The 16,181-nt window shown below is 36.9% G+C and overlaps 1 protein-coding gene across 4 annotated transcripts in view; it reads right to left on the bottom strand.

Moving 5' to 3' along the window:
* The window catches only part of KLHL7 (kelch like family member 7), a 63,549-nt gene that overhangs the window by 31,775 nt on the left and 15,593 nt on the right, over positions 1 to 16,181 (bottom strand). For all 4 annotated transcript variants that reach the window (XM_067746155.1, XM_067746156.1, XM_067746159.1 and 1 more), the window contains 5 exons: positions 12,605 to 12,707; positions 11,621 to 11,714; positions 11,223 to 11,347; positions 8,647 to 8,822; positions 6,130 to 6,304 (listed from right to left, as the gene is read on the bottom strand). In XM_067746155.1, coding sequence (XP_067602256.1) covers positions 6,130 to 6,304; positions 8,647 to 8,822; positions 11,223 to 11,347; positions 11,621 to 11,714; positions 12,605 to 12,707 — 673 coding nt within the window. The remainder of the gene's footprint in view (positions 1 to 6,129; positions 6,305 to 8,646; positions 8,823 to 11,222; positions 11,348 to 11,620; positions 11,715 to 12,604; positions 12,708 to 16,181) is intronic.

Here is a 16,181-nt window from a genome sequence, read left to right on the forward strand (position 1 = left end):
TATGAAAATTACAAATGCACACACCCTTTAGCCAGTAATTCCCCCTTTAGGATTTTAGCAACCTAAAGTTCACTGTCAGGCAAGTGGTTAAAAATTATGGTATATCCACATTATGGAATACTGTATGTGGCCGTTGAGAAACATGAGGAAGGGTAACATGTACATATGAGACGATTTCCAAGAAATAATGTGGAATGAAAAAAAGCAAGAGGGGAAATTTCCTGGTGGTCCAGTGGTTAGGAGTCAGGGCTTCCACTGCCAAGAGCCCAGGTTCCATCCCTGGTTGAGGAACTAAGATCCTACAAGCCATGTGGCGCAGCCAAAAGAAAAAAAAAGAAATAAAAAAAGCAAGACATAAAAGAGTACACAGAGTGGAATACCATTTTAAAATTTATATCTTTATTCATATATATTTTTATACATAATTTATACAAGTATATGTCAGTAAATTACTGTATATGCACAAACTCAAGACTACCTTTGGAAGGATATACAAGATAATAATGGTTACCTCCAGTGAGACTTACTTTTCACCATATACCCTTTTATACCTTTTTGAATTGTAGATGATGTGCAGTATTACTGATCCAAAAATAAAATAATGTAAGCAATTCTCAATACATGCAGAAAACACTTCTGTTCATGAGGCTGTGTTGGGCCTTTATAAGAGAGATAGAGAGGACACGTTTGGAAAACAGGTTGTGAATGAATATCAGTATCAATATTTCTAGCATCTCCTTCCATTTCAGAGTATGAGTAGAAGCACTGTGCATTAGAACAGCTGGAACACTCAGCAGCCTGCTCTACGTCAGGGGTCAGCAAACTTTCTCTGTAAAGGGCCAGACAGCAAATAATTTAGGCTCTGCAGGCCACATATGGTTCCTATTATTCATTTGTTTGCTTTTTACAATCCTTTACAATTATAAAAACCACTTTTCCTCATTCCCTCCTCTCCCACTCTAGGTCTAAGACTGTAGTTCTTAAGGTATATAGTTCCCTGACTAGCAGCATCACTTGGAAACGTGTCAGAAATCCAAATTATTGAACACTACACCTGAACAGATCTTGTGGGGTTTGAGAGCCGCTGCTCTAGTGAGGGCTCCACATAGGGCAGAGGTGTACTGTGAAATCTATGAACACAATACTCCCAACAAGAGAAGACAGGCAGCAGGGAAGGAGAGAAACAGGAGGGAACTGTTTCAGGCAACAGGCCACTGGGTAAAAGTGGCTGACTGTGGCTAACCAGGTCAACCCTGGAGGAAGCACAAACTGTGGCTCCTTCACTGATGGGCTGTTTCTCTCCCAGGACAGGGCTGGGGACAAACTCTCTGGCACCTTTCCCTGAGAAACGCCTTGCTCCTTAGGCTTATTCCTTTGGGAGTTATTCCTTTGAGAGTCAGGTACTGTCATTTGCAAATTTTGAATAAGAACTTAGTCTGACCCTTTGTTATGGTTTTTTTAAAAAAAATATAAATTTATTTATTTATTTATTTTTGGCTGTGTTGGGTCTTTGTTGCTGCATGTGGGCTTTCTCTAGTTGTGGCGAGCGGGGGCTACTCTTCGTTGCGGTGCGCGGGCTTCTCATTGCTGCGGAGTATAGGCTCTAGGCACGCAGGATTCAGTAGTTGTGGCACGTGGGCTCAGTAGTTGTGGCACGCAGGCTCTAGAGCGCAAGCTCAGTAGTTGTGGTGCACAGGCTTAGTTGCTCCGCAGCATGTGGGATCTTCCCAGACCAGGGCTCAAACTCATGTCCCCTGCATTGGCAGGCGAATTCTTAACCATTGCACCACCAGGGAAGCCCCTTTGTTACGGTTTTGACTGTGTTCTTCATTTTGTTTTTATGACTTGTTTTCTTTTAGTTATAAATTCTTTCAGTTTAGTTTTATTCTATATTCCTATCATCTTTTGTTTTTCTTCTTCTCTCAAAAGGCAGACCCTAAATCAGATGGTAGGAAGGTAATTGATGATCTGAAGAAGGGAGGCCTTCTTTCCTCCACTGAGCTCTACCCAGCCTCCAAAGCCTGGAAGAGTCTCAGCTGCTTGTGCCTAGTCAAGGAATTTTAGAACTCACAGTTCTTTATTAGAACAAGACAAAACAAAAATGGAAAAGAAAAAGAAAAAAATGTAACAAAAAACAAAGATTCCTGCTCAAGAGCCTAATCCCCACACTTGTTTGGATTTCTTGAATAATCCTGGTATCCTGTTTCTAAATCAACTCAGAATCCACATAAGAACTAAATACTTCACTGACTGGCTAATTTATCTTCAACAGCTTACACCATGTTATGAAGAAACAGGTGCAGCTCTCTACCCAATGAAACCAGAAATATAACACAGGGTTTGCAAATAGAGGCATGACAAAAAATCTATTAACTTGTGAAATCCAAAAGATGAAAGTCCTAATCTAAAGACATCTTCTTGGTCCTGATTTTCTTTCACGTCCCTGTACTTCAAGAAACTAGCGGCAACCTATGCTGTACTTCTTAAAACTCCCTACATCTTGGTTATCAAGATACCAGCCTGGGAAGGGTAAGCTGGGATGAAGTGACAGAGTGGCATGGACATATATACACTACCAATTGTAAAATAGCTAGCTAGGGGGAAGCAGCCGCATAGCACAGGGAGATCAGATCGGTGCTTTGTGACCACCTAGAGGGGTGGGATAGGGAGGGTGGGAGGGAGATGCAAGAGCAAGGGGATATGGGGATATATGTATATGTATAGCTGATTCACTTTGTTATAAAGCAGAAACTAACACACCATTGTAAAGCAATTATACTCCAATAAAGATGTTAAAAAAAAAAAGAAGATACCAGCCTGTGGTTGAAGTAGCTTGGTGAATTCTCCTTTCCCGGTTCTTTGTCTACTACCCCTTAAATGTAGATATTCACAAGGATATATCCTTGCTTCATACCCTCTTCTTTTTTCCCTTGACACCATAACTGTAACCAAAAGGTATTATACCATGCACTGTCTTATGCTTTTGCCACTCATGAAAAATTTTTATATTATTAGATATTCATCTAAAATATTTTTAGTAAATATAGAGCATTCCATTGTATGGATATATTGTAATACTTTTCCAAACTAGGGGACAGTATTGGGTCAACTTACCTAAAACCACAACAATATTAAGTAGTAGCTATGTGATACGTTTGACAGAAATTTTACTTTACTTCCAATTTAATAATTGGAAGTAATTAGTAAGTATTAAAGTAATTATTAAAGTAATTAATATTTATTAATTACTATTTAATAATCAGGGCACTCAAACTTATTGCCACTCTTTTTTTTTTTTTTTTTTTGGCGGTACGCGGGCCTTTCACCGCTGCAGCCTCTCCCGTTGCGGAGCACAGGCTCAGGACGCGCAGGCTCAGCGGCCATGGCCCATGGGCCCAGCCGCTCCGCAGCATGTGGGATCTTCCCGGACCGGGGCACGAACCCGGGTCCCCTGCATCGGCAGGTGGATTCCCAACCACTGCACCACCAGGGAAGCCCATTTCCACTCTTGAGAAGGGTATCTCAGGCAGGAATGAAAGTTGTCATTTCTCTTTTATTTCCTTCCTTAATTTTGTGTCTGAAACCAGCTATACCTTCAAGGAAATGTGCAAATGAATGCCAAAAACAACTTAAGGTTTCAAAGTAGGTTTCTAAATACCTTCTAGGAGAGGCTTTCTTGCTCATTACACATTAATTGAAACCTATACTGCTATCCCATGTGTGGATACTGTCCATGTGGTTTTTGGTTTAAGATGAATGGGAACTCAAGAAGAGCCTGGGAGAGTTAGCAGGAGCATACTTATCTCAGCATATCACAGTCATTCACTACACATTTCAGGCCTGTTTAAAGAACAAGCTGAACTTCCACTTACCGCAGTATGACAGTTGAGACTTTCAGAAATAACTTTCTGCTACAAAATTACTACAGTGCTGGAAAGAATAAAACAAACATTCTTTTAAGTGCATAGCTAAGATCAGAGGGCCAAAAATGGAGGGCGAACTAAACACCGGAATAGTGAGTGTTAAGAGACCCTGGAGCTACTCTGAGAGCTTTCGATAATAATGGAAACCTAGAAATTGATGTTATTGGCTGCATGAGGGAAATAAGATTAGGTCTTGGATTTGCACAAGTGTTGGAACTGAGAGCTCTGTCTAAAGCTGGATCACTTGTATTGGTTATACTTTTAATGAAGATAAGCTAAGAAAACTGTCTAATGGCAAAAAGGAGAAATAGTAATCTGCCTATTTCAATTTCACCTCCAGGCAGAGGTAAAGTCTCCCTCTTTCGAGAATTTATAAAGACAGATCATACAGGTTTGAGGTTTGAATTTACCTGTCTACAAGTCTAGAAACCCATAAGCCGAGAAAAATTCAGAGTAGTCCTGGATTGTTGTGGCCCACGGCACTTGGCAAAAGCAAACACTATTCTCTTCTTAAGGAAAACAGGGAAAACCTGGAGGAATACAAACCACACCTCCCAATATTTCTGGAGATTAAGATCGATCAAATATAAGCTCATGGGACTCCCCTGGTGGTATAGTGGCTAAGATTTTGCCCTCCCAATGCAGGGGGCCCGGGTTCGATCCCTGGTCAGGGAACTAGATCCCACATGCTGCAACTAAAGATCCTGCATGCCGCAAGGAAGACCCGAAGCAGCCAAATAAATAAATATTAAAATATATATATATATAAAAGCTCACAATCCAAAATTATAAAACACAAAGAATTAAGCCACCAGGAATAAGTCAATGAAAAAACAGCAGCATTTGGTCTTCAAAGACTTCAGATATTGTTATTATCAAACACAGAATATAAAATAACTGTATTTAATGGGACTTCCCTGGTGGTCCAGTGGTCAAGACTCTGAAATTCCACTGCAGGGGGCACAGGTTCGATCCCTTGTCAGAGAACTACAATCCTGCATGCCACACAGTGCAACAAAAAAAAAAAAAAAGAAAATAAAAGTGCTGAAGGAAAAATTAAGCCTATCTCCAAGAAGATAGAACAAAGAGGCAAAGATGGATAACAAGAGAGACTTAAGATTAGAGACTCAATGCCTAAAGAATCACAATATCAATAATAAAGAACTGAGAAATCTGTGGCTGAAAAGATAGAGAATGCCCAATACGATAACTTAAAAAAAAGGAAAAAAAAAAAGATGCACACCAAGGTACATTACTGTGAACTTTCAAAACACCAGGGATTAAAAAAAAAAGATTTTAAATGCTTACAAGGAAGAATAAATAAACTGGCATCAGTTTTCTCAAAAGCAACAATGAAAGCTAGCAAATAATGGAGAATGCTTATGATTTTCAACGTAATTCTACACCCGGTTTAACTATCCTTCGACATTTTATGATAAAATAAAGATATGAGATTTGTCAAATCTCCAAATATTTGTTGATCATATATTCTTTCTCAGGAACCTTTTAAGGATATGTTCAATCAAACAGAATTAAGAAAGGTGAAGACCTGGGGTTGAGGAAGATAGTGAATCTAACTTAGGAAAGGAGTGAAAGAACATCCCAGTATGGCAGAGCAGGGAAGTCCCAGGACAAGAACTGTGCCTTAAGCCTAAAGGGCAAACACTCCATCCTGGAATAGGCAGAAGGAAGGCTCTATAAATGTGTTTCCAAAAAATAAAATCAACAGATTGTTTAATTGTACAGACAATTTTATTAAGAGGCATTTTACAGAGGGTTTGGAACTTAGCCTGCAAGTCTAGAAAAATTAAGTAAATGGAAAAAAAAAATGTGGCAAAAAATGTGCTCCACGCGCAACAAACAAACCTTTTTCTTTAAGAAAGAAAATGTGATCACAGTACACTACTTGGCTAAATTATTTTAAAAAGGAAACACAAAAAACAAAGTGAATGAAAGTTATTGTACACAAAAGGAGACAGAGCATAAGTAATTTTTAAACTTCTATCACACATGTTCCTATAAAATAAGGGCTGAGGCTAAGTTCCCTCCGGATAGACAGTTGAGAACCCCAATAGATTAATTATCCAGAAGGGCAAAGTCTTGAGTGTTTCTCCCTGGCTACCGAGTCTGATCCATTCTGAAGGGTTTTAAGCCCATGAGAAACTGGCTACACGATAAGTTATAAATGGATATTAAGGCAACTTACTTATCACCATCTTAAGGCATTCAGGATTGTCTTGAATAAGTGGTTCAGCTTGTACTGTTTTACTTAAGAAATTCTTTGATATAAGAGGAAACCTGACTTTAGCAAGGATGTCAACCATAAATGGCTGGCGGTTAGGTTCATCATATTTCAACCACCTGACTGCAGCATCATAAACCTAAGGGGAGAAAAACAGCATAGTAAAGTTCTTAGAAGGCAGCAGCACTTCCAATTACCTATGTTTACTCTCACGTTGAAAGGGGAGAGTCCCATGAAGGCACAACTTCTTATTCCCAATATTTTATTCAGATATTTGCTTTCATCCCCAACACTATCTGTACTTCAGAACAGTTTACACAATGCTCTAGTGATTCTTCTAGGTAATATGTTTTTTAGAACTAATTACTACTACTTCTAGGTAACATGTTTTAGAACTAATTACTACTACATAATGTAATGACAGGTAGGATGTTGAATCTATAATCGTTTTTAAACAAAATATAGCTTCCTTTTAGGAAGGAGATATGATGTACATTTCCACTGAAAAAAATCTTTTGGTCAATGATAGTTTCAATATATGTTCATATGGTACCAGGAGAACAGGTTAATTTCCTCAGAGGCCTTCTACCCCAAGAGATATGAAGGTCATCTATGATTTTATTCCTGAATTATGAATTGACAGACTTATTTACTTTCTGGAAACTTTATGATATAAAAATTCTATATATGAAAAGTAAATTACAGGATATTTACATAAGAATTGCTTTCCAAAATAATATGGTAGCATTCATTTAACTGTACCAAACAAGCCCAAGTTTATTAACATAATTGGATTTATAAATCACTAGTTTAAATACACTGAAAACAAACCCATTATTTCATATACATATACATCTACCACACACATTTGAGTTACTTACATTAGTTATTTTGGGTTGGTGTTAATAAGCCCTAAGTCTGATATAGTTAATTTTTTATGAGAATTGGTCTGTTTTTTTAAATAAATTATTTATTGGAATATTTTTTGATTTACAGAAAAGTTGCAAAGATAGTGCAGAGTTCCCATACACCCTGCACTCAGTTGTTAAAATAGTACATTAGTATGAAACTCTTATAACTAATGAACCAATACTGATACATTATTTATTAACTAAGGTCCATACTTAAAAAAAAAAATCCTTTAGTTTTTGTCTAATGTTCTTTTTCTGTTCCACAATCCCATAAAAGATACCACATTACATTTAGTGGTTATGTCACCTTAGGCTCTTCTAGACTATGACTGTTTCTCAGACCCTCCTTGTTTTTGAGGACTTTTTGACAGCTTTGAGTTCTGATCAGGTATTTTATAGACTGTCCCTCAATCTGGGTTTGTCTGATGTTTTTCTCACGATTAGGCTGGGGTTATAGTTTTTTTGGGAGGAAGACACAGAGGTAACATGCCATCCTCATTACACAAGAGTACATGATATCACTGATGATATTAACCTGTAGGTAGTGTTCATCAAGTTTGTCAGGTTTCTTCAGTCTAAAATTATTCTTCCCTTTCTATACTATATATGTCAGTCAATTTTGCTCATATAACTGAGTTTTTTCTTTATGCCTACTCAGGTTCTCCGGGTCCAACCTGTCAACTTGAAAACTAATACTCTGGGCCATGAAGACTGGGAGAAAGAATACGGCTCAGTGCAAACCTTTTATCTCTAGAACAAAAGTAACTAAAAGCATGCGATTTTACTGTACCTCTATTAGTTTCCTATTGCTGCTATAACACATTATCACAAACTTACTGACTTAAAATACAGAGAAGGATGGGGAACTGAAAACAGGGTTTAAGTGAATGTCTGCATATCAAAGTGTTACCCCATCTAGTTCCCAACACCTGTACCCAGCTTACACCTCTGTTTATCTGACAGTTCTGGAGGTCAGAGTCCAAAATGGGTCACAAACTGGGCAAAAATCAAGGTGTCAGCAGGGCTGCCTGAAGGCCTACAGGAGAAACCATTTCCTTGCTTTCTCTAACATCTAGCAGCCACCTGCATTCCTTGGCTTGCGGCCCTTCCTCCATCTTCAAAGCCAGCAATGGTTAACCAAGTCTAATTCATATCACATCACTCTGACACTGACTCTTCTGTCCCTCTTCCATATTTAAGCACCCTTGTGATTACACTGGACCCACCCAATAACCTCCTCCTCTCATGATCCTTAACCACATCTGCTGAGTCTCAACTGCTATGTAAGGTAACACATTCACAGATTCCAAGGATTAGGGTGTGGACAACTCTGGGGGAGGCACTGTTTTACCCACCCAAGAGCATCTCTACAAGTGGCCGGTCTCTCAAAGAGTCAGCCCCTACAAGCACCCAAAACTTATTTTTCCTATGAAACAGAATTTGGAATTAGTGTAAAGAACACATTCTCTCCCAATATGATTCTTTTCTTTGTCATGTATCCAAAAATGAAGCATAAGAAATCCATAGGGACATTTTTACTAAGAAAAATGTGAGAAGCCAGTTTAGTCACCTGATCCTCTGCCCTCACAGTCAGAGTGTCCTGGTTGAGGAGATGTGTAACTCGCTTGACATCAAGTTGTAGAAATTCATCAGTTTTATAAACTTCAGTAAAATGCTGATGAATAAAGTCATCTGCGGTTGCTTTCAATTCAGGACAGTCTAGACACTCTGCTAGCACACTTATACCTGAACACAGAAAGAAAACAAATGAATAAAAGATGAATACCTTAGAAAACAAACAAACAAATATACATTAAAGATTAAGTATGACTCTAGGAAAATGCGACAATAAATTTCATAAATCTGGGTCCTTTTCTTTTCCATTGATTTGTCTATTGTTATCCCAATATACTCTCTTATGTGTGGCTGAATTTGGTACTTTGTAGGACAGGCCCCCTTCAGTGTTTTTTCAAACTTTTCTTGGCTACTGGTATAACATTTTCTCTTGTAAATAAATTTAAAATAAGCTTATAACATTCTACTTTTTTAAAATCCTGATATGACTTCAATTAGGATTGCTGAATTTCTGGATTACATTAGGGACAGTTGCTTGTTCTGCAACATGGAGGAGTTCCACTTAGGAACATGACATAGATCTCCACTTACATTTTTTAATGATCTTCAATGTAATTAACAGTTTTTTTCATAGAAATCCCATATATTTTCCATTCAGCTATCTTATTTTCTCTTTAGGAGGGAAGATCCCCCTTAATTGATTATTAATGTTCTGTATCAGGAGTCTGCAAAATACTGTCCATGAGCGAAATCCAGCAGCCCACATCTAGCTGTAGGGTCAGCAGCTAAGAACGTTTTTCATATTTTTGAAGGGTTGTGAAAAAAGGGGAAGTGGGGAGAAAAGGGGGGAGGGGAAGGAGAGGAGAAGCAGGAGAGGGAGAAGTAGGAAGAGGAGCAACAAGGACCACACATGACACATGGCCCACAAAGCCTAAAATATTTGCTATTTGGCCCTTATAGGAAGTTTGCCAACCTCTGCTAAATAAAACCAGATTACTGTATATGATCTTGTGGCAGGCCGGCATTCAAAGTCATTAGTTAAATTTATTTTAGTTTATTAGCTTTGATTTTCCATGTTTCAACTTCAATGCTGTCTTCAGATAGTTTTGACACTTTCGTATTTATAACCATAAAGGTTCTCATAACTGATGCCTGCTAGTGAGTTAGACTAGTTGTCATTTTCTAAATGTACTGACCAATGCCATGGCATGCTATGTGCTCAGTCTGCTACACCTGAACATTTATGTTCCCACCAGGGAAATGATATTTTCACCAAGAACCAGTATTTGTTTTTTAACTAACTTTTGGCAGTTGATTTTGTTGTAATTATGCTACTCAATTAAATATCATGCAGATCAATAAAATATGAATGTGAAAAGAAAGCAGTTGCTTCTATGAAACCTAATTCTAAGGTTTACAACAGACTTGAAAACAGCTCAAATTAAGCATGACCAGGACAACGGATAAAATCGGGGAAAACACTGCAAAATTCTAGAGGGATTCTATAATCAGACTGTCTTGCTCAGTTATCAATTCGTTTTAAGGAAATTAAAAATAAAAAATCATAGATAATATATTACTGATGTGACTTAGGTAAGACAGACAATGGATCTGCATTCAAATCACAGACTTGGTCTTACAGTCACAGATTGGCAGATTGGTATATTTTTATGTTACACTAAAATAACACCTTTACGGCAGATATAATCTTGTTTAACCACTCACTGCGTTAATGAAATTTTAAATTAGCCAACAAACTACTGTTATGATTATGCCTGATAAGGAAACTTTTATTGTTACCTTATTTATTTTTTTTGATTGACTACACTGGTGGAAATCTTCAGCACGAAGCTGAACGGTAGCACGTTTCCATGCAAAGAATATTAGCTTTAGGTTTCAGACACATACAGGTTAACTTAGGTATTTTATTTCTAGTTTAAGAGTTTTTTTTAAACATTAGGAATGGGTACTGAAAACACAAAAGTGCCTTCAGCATCTGTTGCTATGATTTTAAGTATTTTTTTCCTATAGCATGTTAGTATAGTATATTATGTTTGGTTTTTTAATACTGAATCATTCTGTCATTTCTGAAGTAAATCATTACTCGTTTTCCTAAACACACAAAAACTCATTACTGAGGCTATTTTTTATTTTGGAAAATGTTGATACGGTATTTTATGGCTTGTTTCTGCCCAGGTTAATATGTACCTCCCTAACCTCCTCTTAAAATATATTACTAGGTGACCACCTATAGCAGTGGGATAAGGAGGGTGGGAGGAGACGCAGAGGGAGGGGATACGGGGATATGTATATACATAGAGCTGATTCACTTTGTTATACAGCAGAAACTAACACAACATTATAAAGTAATTATGCTCCAATAAAGATGTTAAAAATAGATAAATAAAATAAAATATATTACTAGAAAATTTTGTACTGGACAACACCTTTAAGATTAAATGAGGGTAAAAAAAGATTAAATGAGGACACTTATAACCACGCTTTTTTTCTTTATTAAAATATACATTAACGGTGTTTTTTGTTTTAAAAAATAGGAATCTCATTTCTTACCAAGACAATTTGAAGCATCAACTTGTTCTTTCAAAAAATCAACACACATTTTCTTCACAGGTTCAATCTGGTACTGGTTTGCTGCATCTAACAAAGACTGAACATTGTTGCTATTCACAGAAATTCTGTAAGTAAGTTAAAGTGAATGTTAGTTTCCTACAATTTATTACTTAAATAATGCTACCATAGAATGTATCCTTCTAGCCCCCGAAATTAAACAAAAAATTAAACTTTACAGCCCTTGAATTAGTATGGCATAGGATCCTCAAACCCCGCCCCTACCATCCGTGTAGTTTTTCATTCTGAAGACTCTGGAGCACACCAATTTGTTACAACAACGCTTTGCCATGGCAGATCCCGACCTTACTCCTCCACAATAGAAACGATCCTTAACTTACCTAGCGGTATAAGCGAATTCCACAAGTTGTTCAATAATGTCAGGTTCAGCATCTTTGAGTTCCACTTCAAAGGACTTTGATTCAAGCATGTTAGCTAATACAAAGAGAAGAAACATAAATGGCATGAGTACTACCCTGAGTTTAACTGAAGAACCTGATCATTCTAGGCTGTGTTAAATGTTGGAGAAAAATAACAGGACAGAGACCTCCCTGAAAGAAAATACCTCAGAAAGCCCAACACATTCCTATAATAAATGCAAATTAATTCTCCATACTTGACATGTGCCTTAAAATAATTTAAGAAATTAGTGAATTAGTGTACTTCTAAAAAAAAAAGCCCAAATGAACAGAGAGACATAAAAATGCATTTAATATTTCCCCAACTCCTAAATTAATTTGGTAGCATTCTCTTAAATTGTTATGGGCAAAATGCCTCTGATGTAGCTGGAACAAACCTACAAGAACAATGACAATTATATGTATAGTCAGCTTTCACTAGCAAAGCTCTCATTCTTCCCCAAAACCCTGGTAGGTAGCCAGAGCACTAAAGAGAAAACTTGAGGCAGATATATTATATAACCTGATCAAGCTCACGAGCAGTACTAAGTAGAACCAGGACTTGGACCCAATTCTCAACTCCAAACTAGGGTTCTTTCTAGTATAATGTATTTCATTTTGCTTTAGTTTAACTTGCTAGATAAAATGCCATAAGACTTATCTGCTCCTTTGCCTTTCCACCAGAGGTTAAGAAAAAAACCTGGTATTCAAGCAGAAGCTATATCTCCATTAATAAAGACTTCAGGCCTTTAGGGCTAACGAAAGGACAGTTTTCCTTTGATCAACCATCACCATGACCACTCTTCAATCTCTTCACTGTTCTGTGGACTTAAAGTGCTTTTAAAACTGGGAAAAATGGCATATTTTCAATTAGACCCCACCTAATTCTCATAGAAAAATTATTCTGCTTTATCTTAAGATACTTACTTGTGAACATTAAGTTAAAAAAATGACTCGCTGCAGCAAGGACAACACGATGAGCAGGTATCTTTCTTTCCTGAACCATAAGGATCACATCACACAATGTTTTCTAATCAAGAGAGAAATAAATAAAATTAAAAGGGGTTCAATGGGCATGGCTTAGCCAAGATATAAAACAGGCACTTGCCAAATGCTTTATCTCTATTTTGTATTTAAATCCAGTCTTTTTCCAGCACAGATTTTGTTTTTAATATAAAACCTATTTAGGAAGGACTTACAGAGTTGCTGTCATGAGTTTGCTGTATCAAAATTTGGCACTTAGCTTCTCAACAGTCAGGAAAAAAAAAAGATCTTATAATCAGAAAAAAAGTAGTCTACTAATCTTTGGGGGAAGCCAAATTTTTTTTCTGACATAAATTCTAAGATATTTCTCATGGTGAGATTTTATGGGGACATTAAATGACCTAATGGCAATGTCCTTGATGGTTTTTCAAATATAACAATCTGCTTCTTAAAAATTGTCCTTGATAAAATGCAGGTGCACACTGCATTTTCCAAGAAAGTTGCCTTCATAGATCTAACCTGCAACAGAAACAACTCAGAATATACAGAGTGGATGAACCAAATGTCCATTCAGCACTCTCTCCTTAAATAACATCTCTCTAAAATGCACTTCTGATGGGACCTGGATAGCAGCCACTTTTAAATTGTGATTTCTGACCTAGGCCAAAATGTGTCGCTCTAGGTTACTGAAAGAAGGCAGATCTAGATTATACACTTAAAATGTTGGAAAAATGGGGTATATTAAGGAAAAAATTTAAGATTTACTGGAACCCTTAAAGATGAATTCCAAGGAAAAAGAAATGTCCTTTTTATCAAATAAAATTTCAATTTTTTAATGAAGTTAAAGATAACATACAGCTTGGGCTCAGAAAAAATTTTGTAAAGCACCCTCTTAGGCACTGGGAATATGAGGTAAATAATATTTTCAGAGTAATTTCACTCACAAAACTAAATAATGGCTCAAGAGCTCAGAGGATATGGCATTTTCCAAATTTTAAGTATTTTACTAAAACTACTGATATAGTTTCTGATAGATAAATCACTGCTATTTCCTACTTTATTACTTCATGAATAAAAAACCCAAATAAGACGGTAATGCTTAGAATGAGAAAAGAAATGGGTCCCAATTAATGGGCTAAGGGATGAACATTTCACTCTTACAGCTTACTTAAATATTTTTTTATAAGGCCTATAGATTATTGCTTAGAAATTATATGCAGATTATAGTTAAAGCTACTATTACTCCAACAGTGTCTTAAATTTTTATTTCCTTTTATTTGGGGAGGGGGTACAGAACAGGCATAGCTCTCAGGTGATTTTGCTGCACCCAAAAATACCAGGTAGCAAAACCAAGCCAACTATTTGGTTACTATCAAAACAAGCTGATCAAGTTGCTGAAGATAAAGAAAGAGAAAGGGAGGAGGGAGGGAAGGAAGGAAAAAAGGAGGGAGAGGAAGAAAGAATACTGACAGAATAGCAAGCAAATTAGATAGGTGAGGGACCTATGGCTGCTGATGCGAAGTTCCAAAAAATGTAAAGCTAAACTGAAATGTAGCAAAAAACCTTTCCAAGGCATACTCAGGAATGGGGAAAGTTAGTGTAGTGAATTTACAGGCACTGAAGGAAGTTAGAGAAATCAGAGGGATCTTTGTACAATTTACTCTTAGTCTAAGATTAATCTCTGGCCAGATAGTAACGTTGTGTGTGGCGAGTAGGAGGAGGTGAAATGGGAGCAATCTTTTATATCCAAATGGTGCATTTACTTGACTGGACTACAATAGATTAATAGGTCCTATTCAACAAGAAATGAGACCGACCTAAAGGCAGAGGTCCCTCCTGCTATCAATCCTCTGGGGAAGAGGTGTATGCAAAGACAGGAAATGGGAAGAGACAGAGATTCAGGTGATCTGGAGAATGAGAGGTAACAAGTCCTAGGTGAATGGAAGAGAAACAAAACAAACAAAACTACCTTTTGAACAATACATCTTCACTGGATTAAACAAACCAAAAAACCTTGCAATTTCTCTGTTTATGTCCTCCCAAAATTATATCTTTGTATTTATTATTTTCAGCTTCTGAATCTTTAGTCTCTTATAAACAGCATAGATTTTTGTGTAACTTAGTCTGAAGTTCTCACCATCTAATAATTATTTTTAGTAGGGTTTAGTTGAATCCCTCCTATTTATTACTGATAACTTATGTTTCATCTTACATATGCCATCTTTTTAAATACTATTTATTATGTTTCCTTGCTGTCTTCATTTTTTTTTTTTTAAACTGTCGGTTGCTATTTTGGTCACATTTTCTTTGGACTTTTTCCTCCTTTAGGTGTCTCATTTACAGATCTGTCAAGTATTTGCAAACTGAATCCAGCAGGGTATTGTTCTAGGAATGCAAGAAGGGTTCAAGAATGATAATTCTATAAATGTAATTCATCATACTGACAGGTTAAAAGAGAAAATTTTCATGTAGAAGGACTTCAGGGAATTCCCTGGTGGTCCAGTGGTTAGGACTCCCGTGCTTCCATTGCAGGGGGCACGGGTTCGATCCCTGGTCAGGGAACTAAGATCCTGCATGCCGTGAGGCTTGGTCAAAAAAAGAAAAACTTCAATATATGGGCAAAAGAGTGTTTGATAAAATTAAAAATTCATTTCCTGAGATTCTTTAATAAAGAAAATGATGTGTCTGTATGTTGAAGGTCATTCATCAGAATCAACAGCAAACTAGTGAAGCAGGAGAGACATTCTCATTCAAGTTTGAAATATACACACACACACCCTGTCACATTGTTCTGGAACTTTTAGCCATATCACTAAGGAAATAAAGATAAATCAATTTAACACTTGTAGAACTAATATGAAAAGTTAGTAAGGTGGCTAGACAAATAAGATAAACATGAAAAAGCAATTAGATGTGAGTAATATGCCATTAGAAAAACACACAAATGAGAGAAATAAAAATCCCAGTCATAGCAGCAACAAAATAATTAAATGTTGAGAAATAAACCTAAGAAATGTGAGGGATCCACAATAATGGGCATTTGGCATATGATAAAGATACCATTTCACATATGTGGTGAGAAGGTGGAGCACAGGTAATGTTTAAGGCAGTGAAATTATTGTGTGTGATACTCTAACAGTGGATATATGTCATTATACACCTGTCAAAACCCACAGAATGTACAACACAAAGAGTGAACCAATAATGTAACAATGGCTCATCCATTGTAACAAATGCCCCACACTTAGACAAGATGTTAATAATAGGGGAAACTGGGGCGAGGGGGAGGGACAAAGGGGTAAATGAAAACTGCACTTTCTGCTCAATTTTTCTGTTAAACCTAAAACTGCTCTAAAAAAAAAGTTTAATTTAAAAAATGTGGTGAGAGATTTGATAATTGAAAAAATGGGATAACATATCAATTTGAGAAACAACAGATTTCTCTGTCATGAAGTACTCTCTCTTCCTCTGGGGAAGGTAAGTACTGGGAAGGAAGTTTCAGTCCTTTCCTCCAACTGTC

The sequence above is a fragment of the Pseudorca crassidens genome, chromosome 8 (assembly GCF_039906515.1).
Source record: "Pseudorca crassidens isolate mPseCra1 chromosome 8, mPseCra1.hap1, whole genome shotgun sequence".
NCBI lineage: Eukaryota > Metazoa > Chordata > Mammalia > Artiodactyla > Delphinidae > Pseudorca > Pseudorca crassidens.